This window comes from Phoca vitulina, unplaced genomic scaffold, assembly GCF_004348235.1.
Source record: "Phoca vitulina isolate PV1807 unplaced genomic scaffold, GSC_HSeal_1.0 scaffold1, whole genome shotgun sequence".
In the NCBI taxonomy this organism is placed as follows: Eukaryota; Metazoa; Chordata; class Mammalia; order Carnivora; family Phocidae; genus Phoca; species Phoca vitulina.
This window is the reverse complement of record NW_022589704.1, coordinates 43889381-43909507: the sequence shown is the minus strand read 5'-3', so window position 1 is coordinate 43909507 and position 20127 is coordinate 43889381. Positions and strand designations below refer to the sequence as shown.

General features: G+C 34.1%; 1 protein-coding gene across 1 annotated transcript; it reads right to left on the bottom strand.

Moving 5' to 3' along the window:
* Positions 1-1766: 1766 nt before the first annotated feature.
* Positions 1767-7107, bottom strand: MSTN (myostatin). Its single transcript, XM_032417983.1, has 3 exons — positions 6629-7107; positions 4446-4819; positions 1767-2411 (listed from the first exon to the last, which is right to left on the bottom strand). Exons 1-3 carry the CDS (start codon positions 6999-7001, stop codon positions 2031-2033), a joined length of 1128 nt encoding a protein of 375 aa, XP_032273874.1. The 5' UTR covers positions 7002-7107; the 3' UTR covers positions 1767-2030.
* Positions 7108-20127: the final 13020 nt, after the last annotated feature.

Below are 20127 nucleotides of genomic sequence, written 5' to 3'. Positions count from 1 at the left end.
AAGTTACTAAACTGATAAGGGGTAGTGAAGAGAGTCCACTTCATAGACATTATATACAATGTTACCCTTAAGGATTTCTAGATACTTTATAATTGCTTTTCAATTCAATTTGAAAATTCCTGCCCCCAAAGCTCAGATAAATGTGCCAGTGTCATTAAATGCTAAGAAAAAAAATGCAGCTTCCCAGTGTCCCTGTGGTTTCTTTAGAACTTGTAACTCTAGGACTATATACCCTTGCCAACTGCAATGCATTTGGAAATTGAACCTATGAAAACATATAAATAGTTTTCAGGTCAAGATAAAGAGAAATGAAACAAATATAACTAGTCCTTGCTTTCGTATATTTAAAACAACTTGACCAGAACCAATTTAACAGGAATTTCACTCATGAGAACTCCAGTAGCAGAGCTAAAATTCCCAAACCAAACTTTTATGCTAAACCATTATACTTTTATAGTAAAGTGAAGTCAGAAATCCAGAATTAGTCATTATAACATAAAACTGTTGTGTCTTTCAAAAAAGGTGAAAACACTTTAATATAATTTATATTGTTTCTACACATTAGGCATAAGAAATAATTTCACTTAGTCATAAGTACAATGAATTTGATTAACAAAATCCTGATTTACAAAATAGAAGTAAATATATGCAGAAATATATTCATTATCAAATTATAAAATAAAATTAACAATTCTTGTTACGATATCATCAGTTTATTATTTTGCATTTCAGATAATAGAGTTAAATCATTTTGGTATGTTTAATAATATTTATAAGTATTAAAATAATGGAACGTTGAGATTTGAATACAATGACAGTAAACCATTGAAATTTCACATTCACATGATACAGCCATCATGAATCCATAAGTGAATGTTAATAATGTAAAAAAAATATAAAATAATTGCAATATAACCATCTAACCATTAGCATATGGAGTTTTAAGACCACTATTTAATCTGCTAATTTGCTCTGAAATATAAGCAGTTGCTTTTCTGTGATACATGACATGTCTTTGTGCCTTAATACTTAATTTGAAATGTGCTTATCGTAAAAATATACCAAAGTAAATAAAAAAGGAGACACTTATTTACAAAACAATATTGTATACATATTATATAAATGCAATTGTTTCAAAGTCTTTTTATACAATATTGATAGAATCAGTCATTTCCATTATTTTATCATAAAAACTGCAGTGTTGCAAAGGCAGGCTGTAATTTTGAAATCCTGATTAAAAATGAATACTTTTTGGCTGCCTTTTAAGATAATGCAGTTTCTTCAAGTATGCTACAGAATTGAATGCTGACCTCTAGAAAAATGATTCTTCTTTCATTAAAGAAAATCCATTCCCCATTTGGAGGTGTATGAAAATGCACCTTAAGAAAGGAGAAACTTATTATTTTACTGAATGTTTTTTTATTTGATAAACCTGGTAATATCAGCCATTCAGCGTATTGTATTAGCACCATTGGCATGGATTGTTAATGTACTGTACAGATCATAATAGGGATGGGGACTTGCAAATGGTGTACCATCCCTATTTTTGTGGAATTTCATCTTACCAAGTATGCTATTATACAATAAAAATTCAAGTGTTTAAGGATGATTCAAATGATGGTATGTAACAATCCTACATTTTACCAATACTACATATAGATTTTTCTGTAGATATTAAATGATACTGTAAAGAAATAGGCTTTAAAGCGTACTCCTTTAATTCACCAGAACACAAGGAGAATTGCTTTCATTTACCTGGATATGTTGTAATATATATGAACATAAATGTAATTTGATCTCCTTGTTCAAAAACTCTGGAAATCAGTAAGACTTTTTATTGTATGATTTATTTTGATGGTTAAATGGCAACCATTGCATATCTTCTCTCTTTTAGTCCATATACTGAGCTTATGCTTAAGTGACTGTAGCATACTCTAGGCTTATAGCCTGTGGTATATAATTTCACAGTTTCAAAATTGTTGAGGGGAAGGCCTTCCATGTTTTAGGAAGTTATGAACCAAATATAAATCTCATGAGCACCCACAGCGATCTACTACCATGGCTGGAATTTTCCCATATATTATTTGTTCTTTGCCATTAAAATATAGCATATTAATTGGAGACATCTTTGTGGGAGTACAGCAGGGGCCTGCTGAACCTCTGGGGTTTGCTTGGTGTACAAGATGAGTATGAGGATACTTTTGTAAAAACACAAATTCACACTCTCCAGAGCAGTAATTGGCCTTATATCTTTTGGGTGCAATAATCCAATCCCATCCAAAAGCTTCAAAGTCCACAGTTAGAGGGTAACGACAGCACCGAGATTCTGTTGAGTGCTCATCACAATCAAGCCCAAAATCTCTTCTGGATCTTTTTGGTGTGTCTGTCACCTTGACTTCTAAAAATGGATTCTGTGTGAAAAGGAAAAAAACAATCAATAATATGAAGAGGTCCCGGAACACTTTCCTACCTCAAGTCATTATTGAAGAAACTAATCATTTTGCTTATGCCACATTTATTTTTTAAAGACACAGCATTAAGGAATTTTAATTTGCACTAGGCTTGATTCTTCCCTTATGGCTCATAAGAATATAGCAGCAATTCTAATTCCCTGTGGTCAGACCTATGTCTTTTTAATTTCTGTTTTCCCCAGCTTCCTGGCACGTAATAGATGCTCTGACAATATTTATGGGAATAAAGGGACGGAGCGAGGAGAGGGGAAGAGGAGGGAAGACAGGATGGAGGAAGGAAGAGGTTAGTTCTCTCTCTTCCTGATGAAATATGTTGGCTAAACATGTCTGATGACTCCTGGAGGAATAGGTATACTCATCCATCCTCTGTTCCCTAGATCTATACTTGGGGAGAATTGGCTATTAAAACCAGAGCAAATAGTTACCTCCCAACACTATATGGATTGTAATAGGAAAAAGAAAGGTAGGGTAATGAAAGTAGTGGTATGCATATTGAGTTGGAAAGAAAAACTCTTAAGAGAGCAAGGAACAGAATCAGAAGATACAATATTATTTCATTTTAGTCTTTCACTGAAAAATGTTTCTGTTCATGTATTTAAACAATAATTTGCTAGTTCCTCCCTTGCCCCAGTCTTTTAATACATTTGAGACTTTTCCTTTTATATGGAAAAATCTGAGGAATGTGTCATTAATAATTATGTTTAATTTGTTTAATAATAATCTGTTTAATAATACCTAAAAGTTGTCACATTACCAACTTTGATCATTAAAATGCTATCTGTAAAAAAAGAATACTTTCTTAAATAATTAATAATAGTTTTTATCCTATATCAAAATCAAAATAGACCTGGTAATTATTGTTATTTAATATTATAAAAAATAGCATCATTTTGTGAGTCAATCACATTTTATGTAGCATATTCAAAGAAAAATTAATCATTTGGAAAATTATGTAATCTTCTAAAGAATATGTTTTTATTCAAAGTAGACTGACTTACTGATTATAGACTCTTTATAACCAAGAGCCTTTAAGAACTAAAAGGATAACATTTATTGTTTGCAAGTATAATCTTTTGTTCTAAATTATGTCAATAGATGGAAGCAAAATGTATGGTCATATTAAGTAAGTTTGGGAAAGCACAGGTAAGCCAGAAGAGTAACTCTAAATTTATACTAGGATTTAAAATGGTTTTTATAAATTTTTATAATATGTAAAGTATTGTCATCTGCTTGGCCTGATATTAAATTAGTTGGCATTACCTAAGTAAACTCTTGCACAAAAATGGTAAGGCAGCTTAGAAATAAGCTAGGTGACAAAGGTTAACTAAGCTGGAAATTTAAATTTTATTAGGGGTAATTCACAAAGTAATCTACATATACATTAGTGCATAAACAGTCTGCAAAATAGTAAACATATTTATCACGAGGGACCTTAAGTATTGTATATTTAATAAGATGTAAGCCTAAACATATCGTACTTAGTTAACTGCTATAAATAAAAGCATTTTATTTTCATTATAATTTTTCAAGTTTGTTTTTTCTGCTTATTTAATCCAAAAAATTTCAACACATTTGGCATTCTTCTGAGGAAAAAAATGTTTTAATTTGTTGGATATGTAGTAGAATCCACTATGAAGATTTCATGTTTTTATTCATGTAATCATGTAGCATATCAGTGAAAAGCACTTTATATTTCATCTCCAATTCAAAAGAACTCCCTCAGAAGTTAAGGACTATGGCATAACTGTTTTTTTAATCTTCATGCAAAATAAAAGTATCAAGAGCGTGTTTCATAGGATATGAAATTAGACACCTACTTTTATTGGGTACAGGGCTACCATAGGGATAAGATACCTTTGTCTGGCTTATAAGCATAGGAAATGGGTAGTGATTTTTTCCACTATTATTCATTCACATGATGAATTAAAACGTAACAATGTTTGTTGTTAGATGTTATTTTCAGTTATCACTTACCAGCCCATCTTCTCCTGGTCCCGGGAAGGTTACAGCAAGATCATGACCATTCTCATCTAAAGCTTTGATTTCAATGCCTAAGTTGGATTCAGGCTGTTTGAGCCAATTTTGCAACACTGTCTTCACATCAATGCTCTGCCAAATACCAGTGCCTGGGTTCATGTCAAGTTTCAGAGATCGGATTCCAGTATACCTTGTACCGTCTTTCATGGGTTTGATGAGTCTCAGGATTTGCACAAACACTGTTGTAGGAGTCTTGACGGGTCTCAGATATATCCACAGTTGGGCCTTTACTACTTTATTATATTGTATTTTAGAGCTAAATTTAAAGAAGCAACATTTGGGGTTTCCTTCCACCTGCGTGAGAAGATCAGCTATAAATGAATAAGAAAAGAAAAATAGGTATTGAAATTATTTCTCATAAAAAATGAACAAGTCCCTTTATATTAATTGGTAAGCATTTTTTTCCACTGGAATAGTAAATGCATATTTTAAAGTGAAAAGCCATGCAGAATTTCATTCATAATTCAGAAAAATATCAAAGAAAATAATTACTCCAGCTTTTCAGAATTTTTTAGATATATATTTTTTCAGCTCTTTATGAGGAATCTACTCCCTCTCCAGAGAACCGTGGACTAAGGAGAATTCTATGAAAGAATGAACAGTGGATGAAATTTTAAAATGATGATGATTAGAGAGAACAAGAGACACCGTGGAGGAACATCCACTTAGAATTCTTTGGGAATCTGAGTAGTTACACTTACGGAGCAGCTGTACCAGTCAGTCTGGAAGAAGGAACCCTTCCCCCAGGCCTGAATTACCTGGGGACAAGACACACTGAGCAACTAACTGAGCCTGGGGAATTAGTAGAAAATATAGCACATCTGTTATGTTTTGGCTCTGGAATAACCCTAAAGGAACAAAACAAATCAGGTAATTAGCACAAAAATGTGAATGTTACATTCCAGCTATCTCAAAAGTTAGAAAATACTGTCTTTAGAGACAGGTTGTCATTGTAAGCAGAAGCACTAGCAGTTTCTTTCCTTTTGTTTTTCCAAGATTGTTTACAAATAAGGGAAATCTCCTCCAGGACTGTTTGATAGTAGAGTCTTAAAGGAAAATTATTTGTTGCATTATAACGTGATTACCTAATAAGGAAAACAATATTTGAAGCTGTTCCGAGTCCGGTTTAAAGTGTAAAAAGCACTGTTTAAAGCAAGACCACAGAGTATGAAATCTTTCTTGTCTTGCCTTCTCTGTTAAGGTGCCTTTCTGCCTTTCCTTGAGTATAGTTTTGAAGTGACTGCAACAGGAATGGTATGAAATCTATTATCTTTCAGAAGCAAGGTAGATACTATAGGTAATAGCTTCCTCCCTCTTATGAGACTAAAACAATATTTTAGAGGGTTATTAAGCAATGTGCCTGCCTGGAAATAGGCACACCGGGGACTCTCAACAATTGTGCCATGGTCAAGGTATAAGTGGGACTCTGTGAGCCATAACCTATTTAATTAAAATGTTTATTTCCCAGGCATTTCCTGATAATTAGCTCATGATTATCATTATGCTATGTTTACTTCATCATTGGTCTTCCTAATATATTAAATTTTTTAAAACATTTTTTTATATTCTCCAGTGTCATAGCTTTCAAGATTAAATATTATAATTTGTGAAGAACATAAAAACACTGTGAGAAATAGTTTTGAATAACGGAAGTCATTCTAGGCATTTTGCAAATGCTCAAAGGAAGACCTTTCTCTATTATTAGAGGGAAAAAAACCTTGTTATTACAAATGCATATTTCAGGCAACTAAATGCAATTATGAAAATTCATGTAAGGTTTTAACATTGCTTGTAGTATCTCCCAGTCGTTGCCTTGGTGGTACTCAGCTGTGAAATCATAAGCATGTTATATTTGTCAGATTAAACTAAACATGAGTGCCATGCAAGCATTTAATTTTTATTTCCTTTTGGCTTTTTAGCTCTCCAACAAAACAAATAATGCAGCAGATTTCAGTCTCATTAGTATATTTCTCATGAAATCTTGAAAAAGAGAAACTCTTCCTTCCTACTTACATACAAGCCAACAGCTTGTTAAAAGAGCCTGAAAATAGATCTGTTTCTCATAAACACTAGAACCACAGTCAGCAGAATTGCTGATATACACTAAGAGGGCTACTCACACTCGGTGGGCATGGTAATGATCGTTTCGGTCGTAGCGTGGTAATCATCATCTTCCAAAGAGCCATCACTGCTGTCATCTCTCTGGACATCGTACTGATCAATCAGTTCCCGGAGTGGAGGAGCTTTGGGCAAAAGTTGTCTTATAGCATCTTTGCTGATGTTAGGAGCTGTTTCCAGACGAAGTTTACTGAGGATTTGAATTTTTATGGCTTCTATTCTCGAAGATTTAGTGTTTTGTCTCCAAGTACATGCATTACACAGCCCCTCTTTTTCCACATTTTCTTTTTGCTCACTGTTCTCATTTAGATCCACTGGACCAGCAACAATCAGCATAAACAGGTAAATATAAACATAGATTTGCAGTTTCTGCATGATTTTAAAATCAGTACAATCTTTTTCCTTGTTCTTATTTCTTCCTTTTACTTTTGTTTTGCTTTTGAGTAATGCCAAGCAAAATTTTAATGCCTGTACAGTCTGAGAGACAACTTGCCACACCAGTGAATCTTTTATACTGTATTCCAAGTGGCTTTTTATATTCCAACTTTGATGAGACAAGTGTCGTCAGGATCTATGATTGGCTCTTGCTCCACAATGAATCTCGCTGTCAGAGGTTAAAACCCTGTCTGTCACAAGTCACCAAACAGTATTTTGTTACAGTCAAGGGTGAGCTGATTCATTCGACTACTTCATAAAAAAAATAAATCTACAAATAATGAAAGATATATGTGACATTTGAAGAATTAAAGTCTATGTTAACAATAATAGAAAGTACACTTAAATCTTATTAATCTTTATATGTGAAACTCAAGTTGTAATTTAAATAAGTAAATCTTAGTTTTACACTTCATACTTAAAAAGTTGAAATATTGCTTCCTCAAAAGTTAAAATGATTATCTATTATTTAGGCAGGTATTTGAAGGAAAAAGAATTTTATTTATTTTATTAAATTATGTTTAGTGCTGTGTAATTAGGGAAATATGAATTTAAATAAGGAAGACCTGAATTAAAAGAAAAGGTAAGATTGTGCTACTAGTAAAAGATTTTCAGCTATAATTTGAGAAACTTGTTTTCCTGATTAAATTCTTAGGTCATGTTAAAAATCAACTTATTATTATGTTATATTACACGTGGAATTATTTTGAAATAATTTAATGTTTTTTACTAATATAAAAATTGTGCTCACTTTTTGGCCGATTATTATTGTTATTTCCTATTCTAAAGTTGCAGATTAATATTACTCAGAAGATCTGTTTCTTCATTGTTTATTACCAAGAGGATAATGTCAGCTGTAGAAAAATCTCTGAACTTAGAATAAGGAGATAATGGGTTTTATGACTGGCAATGCAGCACTTACTACAGTTTGCCTCAGATTTCCATTGATAAAAGTAAAAAGCATAGTATTTATTCTCCATAAATTATGTCAAAATACTGTGTGCACATACAAGTAAAAGATCACCATTATAAAGGGGTGTCCATTTTTTGTCCCCCAATACTATAATTGGTTTGCACCCCTTTGCCAGTTTCTCATTTTGACCAGAGGGCAGACACCTGGCAGGGATTTGGGGTAAGGTCTGGGAGCAGAGAATGGAGCTTTTTGTTCTCCAAATTTAAGTGGCCTGTGTAGGGATCAAACTCTCAACCTTAGCTTTGGGAGCCAGGAGATCTAATCAGTTGAACAGTTAAAGAGCTAAGCAAACATAACCAGTGAGAAACAAGCTGTTTCCAGGCCACAGGAGATTTCTTCTTCCTACTCCTTTTTGGGAAGCTAAGGACTCCTAGGAGAGTTAATCCATTATTCTGCCGCACCCCCCCCCCCCAAGAGAATGCAGTGGCTCATATCAAATATTTATTTTTTAGGTCACTACCACTTTTGCACATTGTACACTAATTTACTGCCTCAGTGCACTAAAATGCAACTCAGTAGCCTGAAAAGTTAATGCATTTTCATCAAATTCTTAAGAGGTATCTACATCTCTTGAGAAAAAATGGCCTTACATAATGCATTAGATTTGCCCATCATTAAAGATTAAGGAAAACCAGACACAAACCAAATGCCCTGAAGGATTTCAGATACTCTTTATTGTGGAAAAATATTAGATCAGGCTTATAAAGTTTTATTTGGTAAATTTATTTTTCTATGTATAAATCCTGGCAATGTTATAAATATTGTAACATATGCTCCTATACACTTCTGAGTAAGTCAAACTTTTTTTTTTTTTTAACTTGATTAGATTTGCATAGCAGTTGGGAACTCGGGCTCTGGAATCAGGTGGACCTGAGTTCAAGTCTCAATGTTGCCATTTCTAACTACTGATAATGGATGAGGTCCTTAACTTCTCTGACCTTCAGATTCCTCATAGAGCTTTGGGGGGATGTAATTTAATAATGCATGTAAATTGCTGAATATAGTGCCTGTCATATAGTAAGTGATTGATAAGTGTTACTTGAGTGCTCAGTCTTTGTTTCCTGCAGAGAGGTGTGAGATCATGCTTAAATATATCCTCCCCATGAACTAAAACTGCTTTAGGTTGTAGCTGCCAGTTACCAATTCACAGAGACTAAAATTTCGTAAGGTAGCCCTATTACTGGCATATTTCAGCTCTTTATTCTTACTACCTAGAATAAAGTAAACAAAGGTTATCATTTCCACATATAGCCAATGCTCATCATTCATGGGTTCCATATTTGCAAATTTGCCTACTTGCTAAAATTTATTTTTAACCCCCAAAATCAATATGCAGGATGATTTTGTGGTCACTCATGCACATGGGCAGAATGGTAAAAAATATGAATCTTCCGACACACAGGTTCCCAACTGAGGTCAGACAAGGCAAAGCTCTGCCTTGTTTCAGCTCTCATACTGTAAATAAGTACCCTTTTTACAATCTACTTAGTACCATGTTTTTTTGCATTTTTGGTCGGTGGGCTTTTCTTGGCCAATTCTGTTTAAATTGGTCCCCAGTGCATAGTGCTAAAGTGCTTTGCTCCTAAGTACAAGAAGGCTGTGATGGAAAGTAGAATGGTGGTTGCCAGGGACTTCGAGGAGCGGTTGAGGGGGGGGAGCTACTATTTGATAGGTATAGAGTTTCAATTTGGGAAGATAAAAATGTTCTGGATATAGATGTTGATGATGGCTGCACAAAATGTAAATGTACTTAATGCCACTGAACTATACACTTAAAAATGGTTCAGTGGTCAATTTTATGTTATATATATTTTACTAGGGGTTTTTTTTTAGAGTTTTTTTTTTTTTAAGAAAGTTGCAATGTCTTAGAAAAAAATTTCCTTATGGAAAAATATATGTGTTAGATGAGCTCTACTCAGGCTTGAGTTAGTCTGTTGGCTGCGAGTTCAATGTCAGTGAATCCACAATATATATTAGATAAGATATTTTTAAACAGATAAGGTTATATATTGATTGATTGATAACAATGTTGTGACCAGAGGCTCACAGGAATGTAACGTTGTATTTCCTCTAGGAGCAATGGTTCAGTGCTGGCCGTGGCTTTATAGAACATAAGTGCTGTGAATGAGAACCAACTGTATCTAATCAACCTCTCTAGAGATCAGTATTGGGTGAGTTAAGAGGTACTGAAGAAATTTTGAGAACATATATTGCTTCTCCAGTGGCAGTGATTGCAACCTCCCCGAGGCCCCAGAGCAGGAAGGTTCACCAGCTGTAGGAACCTTCACTGTGTTCTGACTGCCGATGGCCTGGCTTTGGCCACTTTCATGAAGGAGACAGGACAGTGTGTAATTAGGATGAGTGAGTAGAGAAGAATTCCTTTTGGCTGACTGGGAGAACTTGGTCCGCCAGCTTGTTGGCTTTTTCTTACGTTGGCCATCTTTAAAAACAGTTTCTCATGGAGTCCAAATTTAGGTGGTTAATGCAGTACTTTACAAGACTTGTGTTTTTCTTTCTGCTGTTCTTCTTTGTACTGGGTGGGCCTTACATTTCTGTGACCATGAGTAAGATCGCAAGCAAACTTCTCTCATCTCTGTTACAAATACCAGGGGGTGTTGCAAAACAACTTTGAGAATACAAAGCATATTTCCCCGAAAATGTTTATGGTTTTACTCTTTACAGTCTGGGAACTACTGAGTACACTAATATAAAGGTTTGCCACAGTTTAATGATGTGGCCACAGAAGGGAGGAGGAGACTAGGAATTAGAATGGATCATGAAAAATTCAACTCTATTGTGGGGGAAAAAACCAGAAAGATATTTTATGTGATCGTTCTTGTCATTTCCTAATGACAGCCCTTTGGTGTCACTCCATGCTAATTTTGCTTAAGCCCAGAAAAAGACCATATAAGTGCTCAACTCACACAGCAGCATGAGAAGGTAATTGTCCCACTTTGATATCCGATTACTCATGCTTTCAATAGATTGGAACAAAAATTAACAGAAACAAAAGTATTCTTGAGCTAGGGACCAACAGTATAGGAATAGAAGATAGGAGACCTGAAATCTGGCATTGCTGCTGAGTTTTGTGTGACCTTGAATAAGTCGATTAGCAAAGCCTTCATTTATGAATCTATGTATGTACATATGTATATATGTATGTATTAATTCATTTATTATTTTATGAAATATTCTAATGCCTACATGTGCCTGATACTGTGCTAGAGTCTGAGGAGACAACGATGCTCCAGACTGAGATTGTTACTGTCTTCATGAAACCTATAGTTTTGTTTCTTTATGTAAACTATGAGATTTGATTAGTTGTGCCCTTTCAGTGGAGATTTATCCCCAATGCAGTAATTCTCAAATTTTTTGTTCTCAAGATTCTTTTATACTCTTAAATATTATATAGGATCCTCAAAAGCTTTTGTTTGTATTGGTCATATTTATCAATATTTAACACATTACAAATTTAAAATGAGAAATTTTAGAATATAGGTATACACAAGCATATATTGTATTTGCTGAGAGTGATGATGTTGTCACACATTGTGGAGCCTCTGGGAAACCCCGCTGTACACAAAAGAAAAAACGAGAGTAGCAAAAAACATCTTAGCATTGTTATGAAAATAGTTTTTACTTCACAGACTCTCTGAAAGGGTCTCCACTCCAGGACTTCCCAGACCACACTTTCAGAACCATGCCCCAAGTAATAATGTTTATACTACTTTAACCGAATATTTTTTCCCTATAACTTGAAGTCCCTTCCTCCTAATACCTGTATCTGTGCTCTGAATGAGAAATCAAATATGGTAATTTTTAAACATTGTGTATTTATTTTTTGACACATAATTATAGCCAAGAGCAGAAATATAAATATTACTCTATTATAATCACCAACTACCAACTTGAGGATATCAAGAGGACATGTTCACATTTGTCAGTTCTAGGGTATAGGCTGAAATCTGTGGTCTTGAAGGATGTTTTGTAGATGGTCTTCAGGTCAGTCTTGAGATGATAATATTCATATTATGGCAATGCTTCATCATAATGTCCCAGGTAATAAAGTTTCTGCATTCTACTGTCCTTTAGAGGTAGAATTAACTCAGAAAAACTTCAAAATGTGGGGTGCCTGAGTGGCTCTTGATTTCGGCTGCCTTGGGTCATAATCTCAGAGTTCTGGGATCGCGCCCTGCATGGTGCTCCACACTCAGTGAGGAGTCTGCTTGAGGAGTCTCTCTCTCCCTCTTCATCTGCCTCTCCCCCACTCTTTCTCTCTCTCAAGTGAATAAATAAATCTTTAAAAAAAAAAAAGAAAAGAAAAACTTCAAAATGCGATTTCTCCTTTCCTTTCCAAAGTAGGAACTCCAGTTTATTTTATACAGATTTGAAATACAGAGAATCAAAAATAGTTATAAGTTAGCTTCCTTATTTTTCCATTAAAAAAAAGATGCTTGACTCGAAGTCTTAGTGCTAACTTTGTATAGGTTGTGCCCATGTCTATTATTACAATTCTCAGTTGCTTGCTTTTTCCCCCTTACTTGTCTTTCTGCCTCTACTCCTCCATCCCCCAAACAGACTATGAGCTCTTTAAAGGAAGGGAATTATTTTGTTCATTTTTGTGTCTTTAGCTCTTGGTCCAACATCCAGCATATAATTAGATTGGAAAAAGGGTATTGCCTTAATAATTAAAGTAATAAATGAATGAATGTCTCCTTAAATACAAAAAACTTCAACTTCATAATTTTCCAAAAGGTATAATTAGTTATGTGTAGTCTTTCTAAGTGACTCTGGTTGTGATTTTAGTTTGCTCTCACTATGGTTTGTAGCTTTTCTCCTGGGATCCCTCTTACACAAACTGGTAGGGGAGACTGGTGTTATAGGTCCCTGTGTCTTTGCCACCTCTAGTGGTTCTCTGGTAGAGCAATGAGCATTTTGAACATTCCAGTGGAGCTTTTGCATTTGATGATTATGACTACCCGTAGACACTTTAACGAGGACCTTGCTAGGGAGTGGCCATGCTGGCTCTGACACCACTATTTAAGACCTTAGGAACAGGGGCTCCTGGGTGGCTCAGCTGGTTAAGGGTCTGACTCCTGATCTCAGCTCAGGTGTTGATCTCAGGGTTGTGAATTCAAGCTCCGTGTTGGGCTGGGCATGGAGCCTACAGGAAAAAAAAAAAGAAGAAGAAGAAGAAGACCTTAAGACCAGGACCCTTACCCAACACAGGTCATATTTAGGTCAGATTGATTTTCAGGAGCATCAAAGGTAGAGAAGAGAAAAGAAATCTCAAAAGAGCAGTGTGTGTGTGTGTGTGTGTGTGTGTGTGTAAGCAAGGCAAAGGTAGAACAATCTTTTTTGCCTTGACCTAGTGGGGAGAGCTGTGAACTGATTACATGTGCCATAGTCTTCACCTTCTCCTTTGCATTCTTCTCTGTAAAGGACTAAGTTTCCCAGTGATACTTCTCTACCTCCTTTCTTCTCATCTGAGCAGGAAGGAATTTTCCCCCAAAACTAGGATAGAGTTTATCACCTCAGTTTACCTAGTGGGGCATAGCTCTTTGAGTAAGACAGCCACGGTGGGCCAGAAGTCAACCTATTTCCCAGAATGTTCTCTTTAATTAAGTTCCTTAGCTCCCAGGGGCATCTGCGAATTCCATAAATAATTTCATAAAACTCAGTTCTCTGTGGTATTCTAGGTCATCCAGATAACCACCTTATATCTGAGTACTATCTCAATGTCTTCATTTTCTATATTCTGCAAATACAGTATATACAGTTGAGTTTTGTTTTTTTACTATAATCAAGTTGGCTTCAAGTGCCATCTAATGTGATAAGGGTTAACTTTTATTCATGGGAGTTTTCAAAAAATTGTTTTTTCTTTGAAAGGTATCTTTACATTATTCAGGCTTGAGAACCTGGCTCAAATAACTACCTTATTTTATCAACAGCAAATAAGCATAGCTACTTAAGTTCTTTGCCTGAGACAGTGGCTTAGTTTGGAAAAAGTCTGTGAGTCACGTATTTATCCCTTTTTACTGGAGCTAGAGTTTCTTTTTGTTTATGTTGAATGCACATGCAGTGAGACAGCATGTAGGAATGTTTCAGACCCCCTGATGAAAGTTACACCAGTCTTCAGTGGGGCTCTCCAGTTTGCTACAACCCACACTCTCATGTTCAGCCTCCCACTTCCACACATGGCCCACCTCCCTGGATTAAAAAGGCACAAACTTCTGCCTGCAAAATTTAATGAAGTCAAATTTTTAAAATTTACAAATGAGAAATATAGTAAGTATAAAAAGTTAATTTTCATTATTTTTGATAACTGCTTTCCTTCACAATGTTTTGGTTTACTTTAGAACAAGCACATGGTTTCCAGAGCCGATGACAATATAGGTTAAACTGGTAAAAACATATATTTAGTTTTAAAATCCTTACCCTTATTATTGAGTTAAGCTTTCTAGTAAACAACCACTTCCTGAGAGAAAATCTTGAAATATTTAGGGTTTTGTTTTGGGGCACCTTTGGAGACCATAATAAATTTGATAAAGAGTATGTTTCTGGAAATAAAAAAATAAATTCTTTAAGTTTTTTAGATTTAGATTTTAAAATGTAAAGTCTTAAAGCACTTTAAAAGAATTTTAGCTCCCTTATTACTCAATCAGTGTCTTGGAAGTAGTGATAGCCTTAGAAAAATTCAGTTCCTTCCAAGAGTATTCAGAAAATGTTTTTTTATTTTTTTTGGAATTGCCTAAAGCATTGTTTTTCATAATTCATGGAGTATTGGCTTTCAGAAGCATTCTGTTTCCAAATTCTTTTGTAAATTCCTAGAAAGAACTCTTCAAACAGATGTATTCATTTGGTCATTTTTTTAAAAAGATTTTATTTATTTATTTGACAGAGACACAGCAAGAGCAGGAACACAAGCAGGAGGAGTGGGAGAGGGAGAAGCAGGCTTCCCGCTGAGCAGGGAGCCCGATGTGGGGCTCGATCCCAGGACCCTGGGATCATTACCAGAGCCGAAGGCAGACGCTTAATGACTGAGCCACCCAGGCGCCCTCATTTGGTCATTTATTTGTTCATTAAACACTTATTAGCACCTGGTTTATGATAGGTACTATGCCAGGAATTGGAAATAAGAAAAAAAAAATGATGCTTTTTGCCTAAGGATAAAACTCTGAATTTTAGAAACATAAAAATTTTAAATTATTATGTCTAATCTATTTATGAACAGATGGAGAAACTGAGGCCCAGAGAAAGGTTGCATAACTTAAAGTAGAATTAAATTTTAAAAAGCTTATTTGATTTACAAAGGCAATTTGCATTGAACTACTTTTGAAGCACCAAGTAAGTCTTTTATATTGAGTTAAGATTTTTTTTAATGTTCTAAAATTAACAAATAAGGTCAGTGCTCAATTTCCTGGGTCAATGCCACAGTGGTGCCCTTTGTTCTTGGAACCAGTCCATAGTCTGGCTTGGCAACTGAAAGACCCAATGACCTGCATTTGGCAATTAGTATAGGAGTTTTAGTGTCTACTAACTAAACATACTTTGAATGCTCATTTGCTCAGATACTGGAAGCCAACCTTTTGTTATAGGATGTCACTATTTCTGTTAAACTCATTTTCAATATTTTGAATTATATACTTCCTTCTTGAAATTTCAAACTAATAAGTCAGTAGTTTTTAATAATTTTAACCATAGAGAGTTCTAGCTGATTTTTTTTTTTTTTTTTTTTTTTTTTGGCTTAAAAATTAGATACCTCCTTTAATTATAGGAAAAACATTTTCATTTAATTAGATTTAACATGAACATTCTGGCCCCTGCTGGGAACTCTTAAGAACTACATCACTTGGACTACCAATTTTTCTAAGGTCTAAGGACTTAAACCTTGAATTCAGTTTTATATATCCTCTCTCTTTTTTGAACATACAGAAATGTATTAAATAAAATCTATAAGTAAAGCAAATGCTTTACTATTATTGAAACTCAAAATCTGTGTTAAATATTGGACATTTTTACATGACACATTGAATTTAAATCCACTGTAATTCAAATTTTCTACCTTAGTTTTAAATATGAAGAAATCTAATATTTTTCATCTACACTGAAACTCAGAGGAGAAATCTGATGAGAGAAGAGGTGAAATTTAAATACTTGAAAAAGTGTGGTAAAGACTCTACTTAGAATTTCATTCCTGGGGTGGCTGGGTAATGGACACTGGGGAGGGTATGTGCTATGGTGAGCATTGTGAGTTGTGTAAGAGATGAATCACAGACCTGTACCCCTGAAACAAATAATACATTATATGTTAATAAAAAAAATAAAATAAATTTTTAAAAAAGAATTTCATTTCATCAAATATTTATGGAACACCCAGTGTTTGATTGTGGGTAGGCACTGAGTATATTTATACAAAACATTGCCTGATCCCACTGGGTAATAGTTATAAAACAGCACCTCAGCAAGTGTGAAATCATGGAATGGAGTATGGACTGTAGGACAAACCAGGTTTCTTGGGTGTAGCCGGAATGATTTATGCACATGGGAGACAGGCTTGGAGGTAGTGGACAAATGGGAGACTAGAAAGACGATTATAAAACACCCCCTCTCCAAAACCTATGAATAAATAAATACTCTTGCCCAAACAGTCTCTACAAGCTCTCTGACTTTGGGCAAATTAGGGGAACTTCATTTCCTTAATAATCTGCAAAATGGAAATATTGGTTACATTGTGAGGACAAAATGAGGTAATAATGTTAAGTGCCAAGAACAGTGCCTGATGACAAGTAAGTACTTAATAAATATTAAATATTAAACTTACCGTCAAATGTAATAACAAAAATAACAGCAGTACCTAACAATATGTATATATATATCATTAATGTTAACTTGTATTAGAAATCTTTGCAAAAATGAAAATTTATAAAATGAAATTTTGTAAAGTGAGAGATGGGTATACAGTTGACTCTTGAACAATGCAAGGGCTAGAGGCACCGACCCCTGTGTAGTTGAAAATCTGCACATAACTTTTGACTCCCCCAAAACTTAACTGCTAATAGCCTACTGTTGACCAGAAGCCTTGCTGACAACATACACAGTTAATTAATACATATTCTGTATGTTATTATATGCAAATAATGTATTATATACTGTATTCCTTCAATAAAGGAAACTAGAGAAAAGAAAATGTGGAGAAAATCTTAAGAAAGAGAAAATACATTTATAGTACTGCACTGTTTTTATAAAAAAAAATCTGTATAAATGGACTTGCACAGTTCAAACCTGGTTGTTCAAAGATCAGCTGTATATAATGTACACAAGAGGAAGATCTAAAGCAAAATGACTAAAAAACTAGAAAGAAAAAAGTAGGAAAAAACATGCCAGGTAAATGCTAACAAAAAGAAAGCTGGGGTCATGATACTAATCACAGACAGACTGAATTTAAGGCAGAAAGTTTAAAACAGGACAAATATGGAAATTTTATGATGGTAAAGGATTTAAAGAAAGGATATTCCTTTCATAAATCTTAAAGCACTGCATAATATAATAACAAAAATACATAAAGAAGAACTGCAGAATTACAAGGAAAAATTATCAGACTTGAAATAGTAGTAGCCCATTTTAATTCACATCGTGGATCAAGCTGTCAAAAGTTAGTAAGGGTATACCTGAACAACGAAGCCAATAAGGTTGGCAAAATAAATGTGGTGGATGGAATCGATGCAGTCGATGGAATCAATATCCTGTGAACTGAAAATCAATCTTATTTTAAAAACCCATGAGACATTTACCAACTGACTAAATATATTGGCACCCACCCCAAAAAAATCTCTCAGTAAGTTGCAGAGATTAAAAATAATCCAGACCAGGTTCTCTGATAATAATGTAATTAAGCAAAAATGAATAACCAAAATAAAAACCATCATCTCCACTACTTGGAAATACAAAAATTATTTAAAAGAACCTTTGGTACAAATTGAAGTAAAACTGATACGGCAGAATCTGTACAAAATAATAATTAAAACACTATGTACAAAATAGTAATTAAAACATTATATACCAAGACCTATAGGATAGAACTACCAGTGTGTTCAGCAGTTATTCATAGCTTTAAACATGTATTACTAAACTAGAAAACATGAAAATAGCAAACTATTTAACTCAAAAAACTAGAAAATGAACTACAAAATAGATTATAAATTAAACCTTAAAAAAGCAGAAGAAAAATAAAAAGGTAAATCAGAAATTGAGTCAGAAATAGCAAAGCAGTAGAATTAATACTATGGCCTGTTTCCTTAAGGAGAAAAAATAATAATAATACACTAGCTAAGCTAATCAATATAAATAAGGCATGAATATTTTAAAATTTAAAAAAAGATTACAGTCACAGTGAGAGAATTAAAGAATTAAAAGAGTATATTGCAAAAGTATTATTCAAATAAATGTAAAGACCTGTGTGAAATTGAGATGATAAAGATTTTTCTAGAGAAAACATAACAAAGGAAGAAAATGGAATAATCACCAGAAAACTAGTCTCTGAAAAGTGCCAGTTTATAGAGGATCTTCCCAAATCTTCAAAGGACAGATAGTATTTTTCAAAATAATGTTTTGAGGTGAGCATTTTTTACTGAAATATGAGTATATTCTCATAGTAAAGGGCAAGTATTATTCTGTGAAACTCTTGGTTCAATGTATATATTTATACCAGGTCTCCTTTGAAAGCTACATTTCTTACTGTGAATCACAATCAAAACACTCTGAAAGCCACTGTTCTAGAATTTTAATAAATTAAAGAGTGAAAATAAATCAATACAGAAAGCTTACAAAAATTTCTAAGCTACCAAAATACTGATGCTGACACCTGGCAAGGAAAGCAAGAAAAGAATATTGACACAATATACTGGGGCCAAGCCCAGTCATTCCAGCAGTGCAAACATGGTTCAATATCTGAAATCTATTAATATCTTTCAACATATTAATTGGCAAAAGGAGAGGAAAAACACGATTTTCTTAATAGATTCCTATAAAGCACATGACAGAATTTAAATAGAAGTCCTTTAACTAGGACCATTCTTTATTAAAAACCTTCAGTAAAATATGAGTAGATGGATATTTTGTTGAAGTGATAAACCAGCATTATGTTTAATGATAAAACACTATACATATCCTCATTAAAATCAGAAATATATTAAAGATACCCTCAATCATAAATATTACTTGTTATTTTTATGGAATTATTAGCCAAGACAAGAAGACAAGATCATAGAATAAGAGGCATAAATATAGGGAAGAAAAAAAAGAGCCATAAATATAGGACAATAGAAGACAAATTTTCATTTTTGCAGGTGGTGTAATTTAATGCCTGTAAAAAAATCTAAAGAAGCAGGGCACTTGGGTGGCTCAGTCGGTTAAGCCTCCAACTCTTGATTTCAGCTCAGGTGATGATCTCAGGGTCATGAGATTGAGCCCTGCATTGGACCCCACACTGGGCATGGAGCCTGCTTAAGATTCTCTCCTTCTGCCCCTCACTCCACTCGTTCTCTCTCTCTTTCTCTCTAAAAAGAAAAAAAAAGAATCTAAAGAATCAACTGAAAAGAAGTATATGAATCAAATTTAGTAAGGTGGCATGTTACAAAACACACTCTGAAATCACAGATTTTCTCTATGCCAAAAGTAATCAACTAGAAAATATAATGAACAAAAAAAAGATGTCATTCAAAATAACAGCCAAAACTAAACCAAACCAAATACAAACACCAAAGGAGAACTCAGCTAGAGGTATGTGGGCTCTATCAAAGTAGTTCTCAACCCTGACCGGGGCTAAGCTCTTAACAAATACGCACCACCTGTGTTCCACACCAAACCAATTAAACCTTTGGTGTAGGGCCTAGACATCTGTATTTTTTTTCCATCCAAGTGATTGTAAAATACTAGGATAAAGAACTACTGCTCCAAATGAAGAAAATATTAAAACTCATAATAAATGGAAAAACACATCCTATTCATGAACGGGGAAGACTCAATGTTGTATAAATGCCATTCTCTTTAGTCCATAAATGCAATATAATTTCCACCTAAAATAGCAATCAA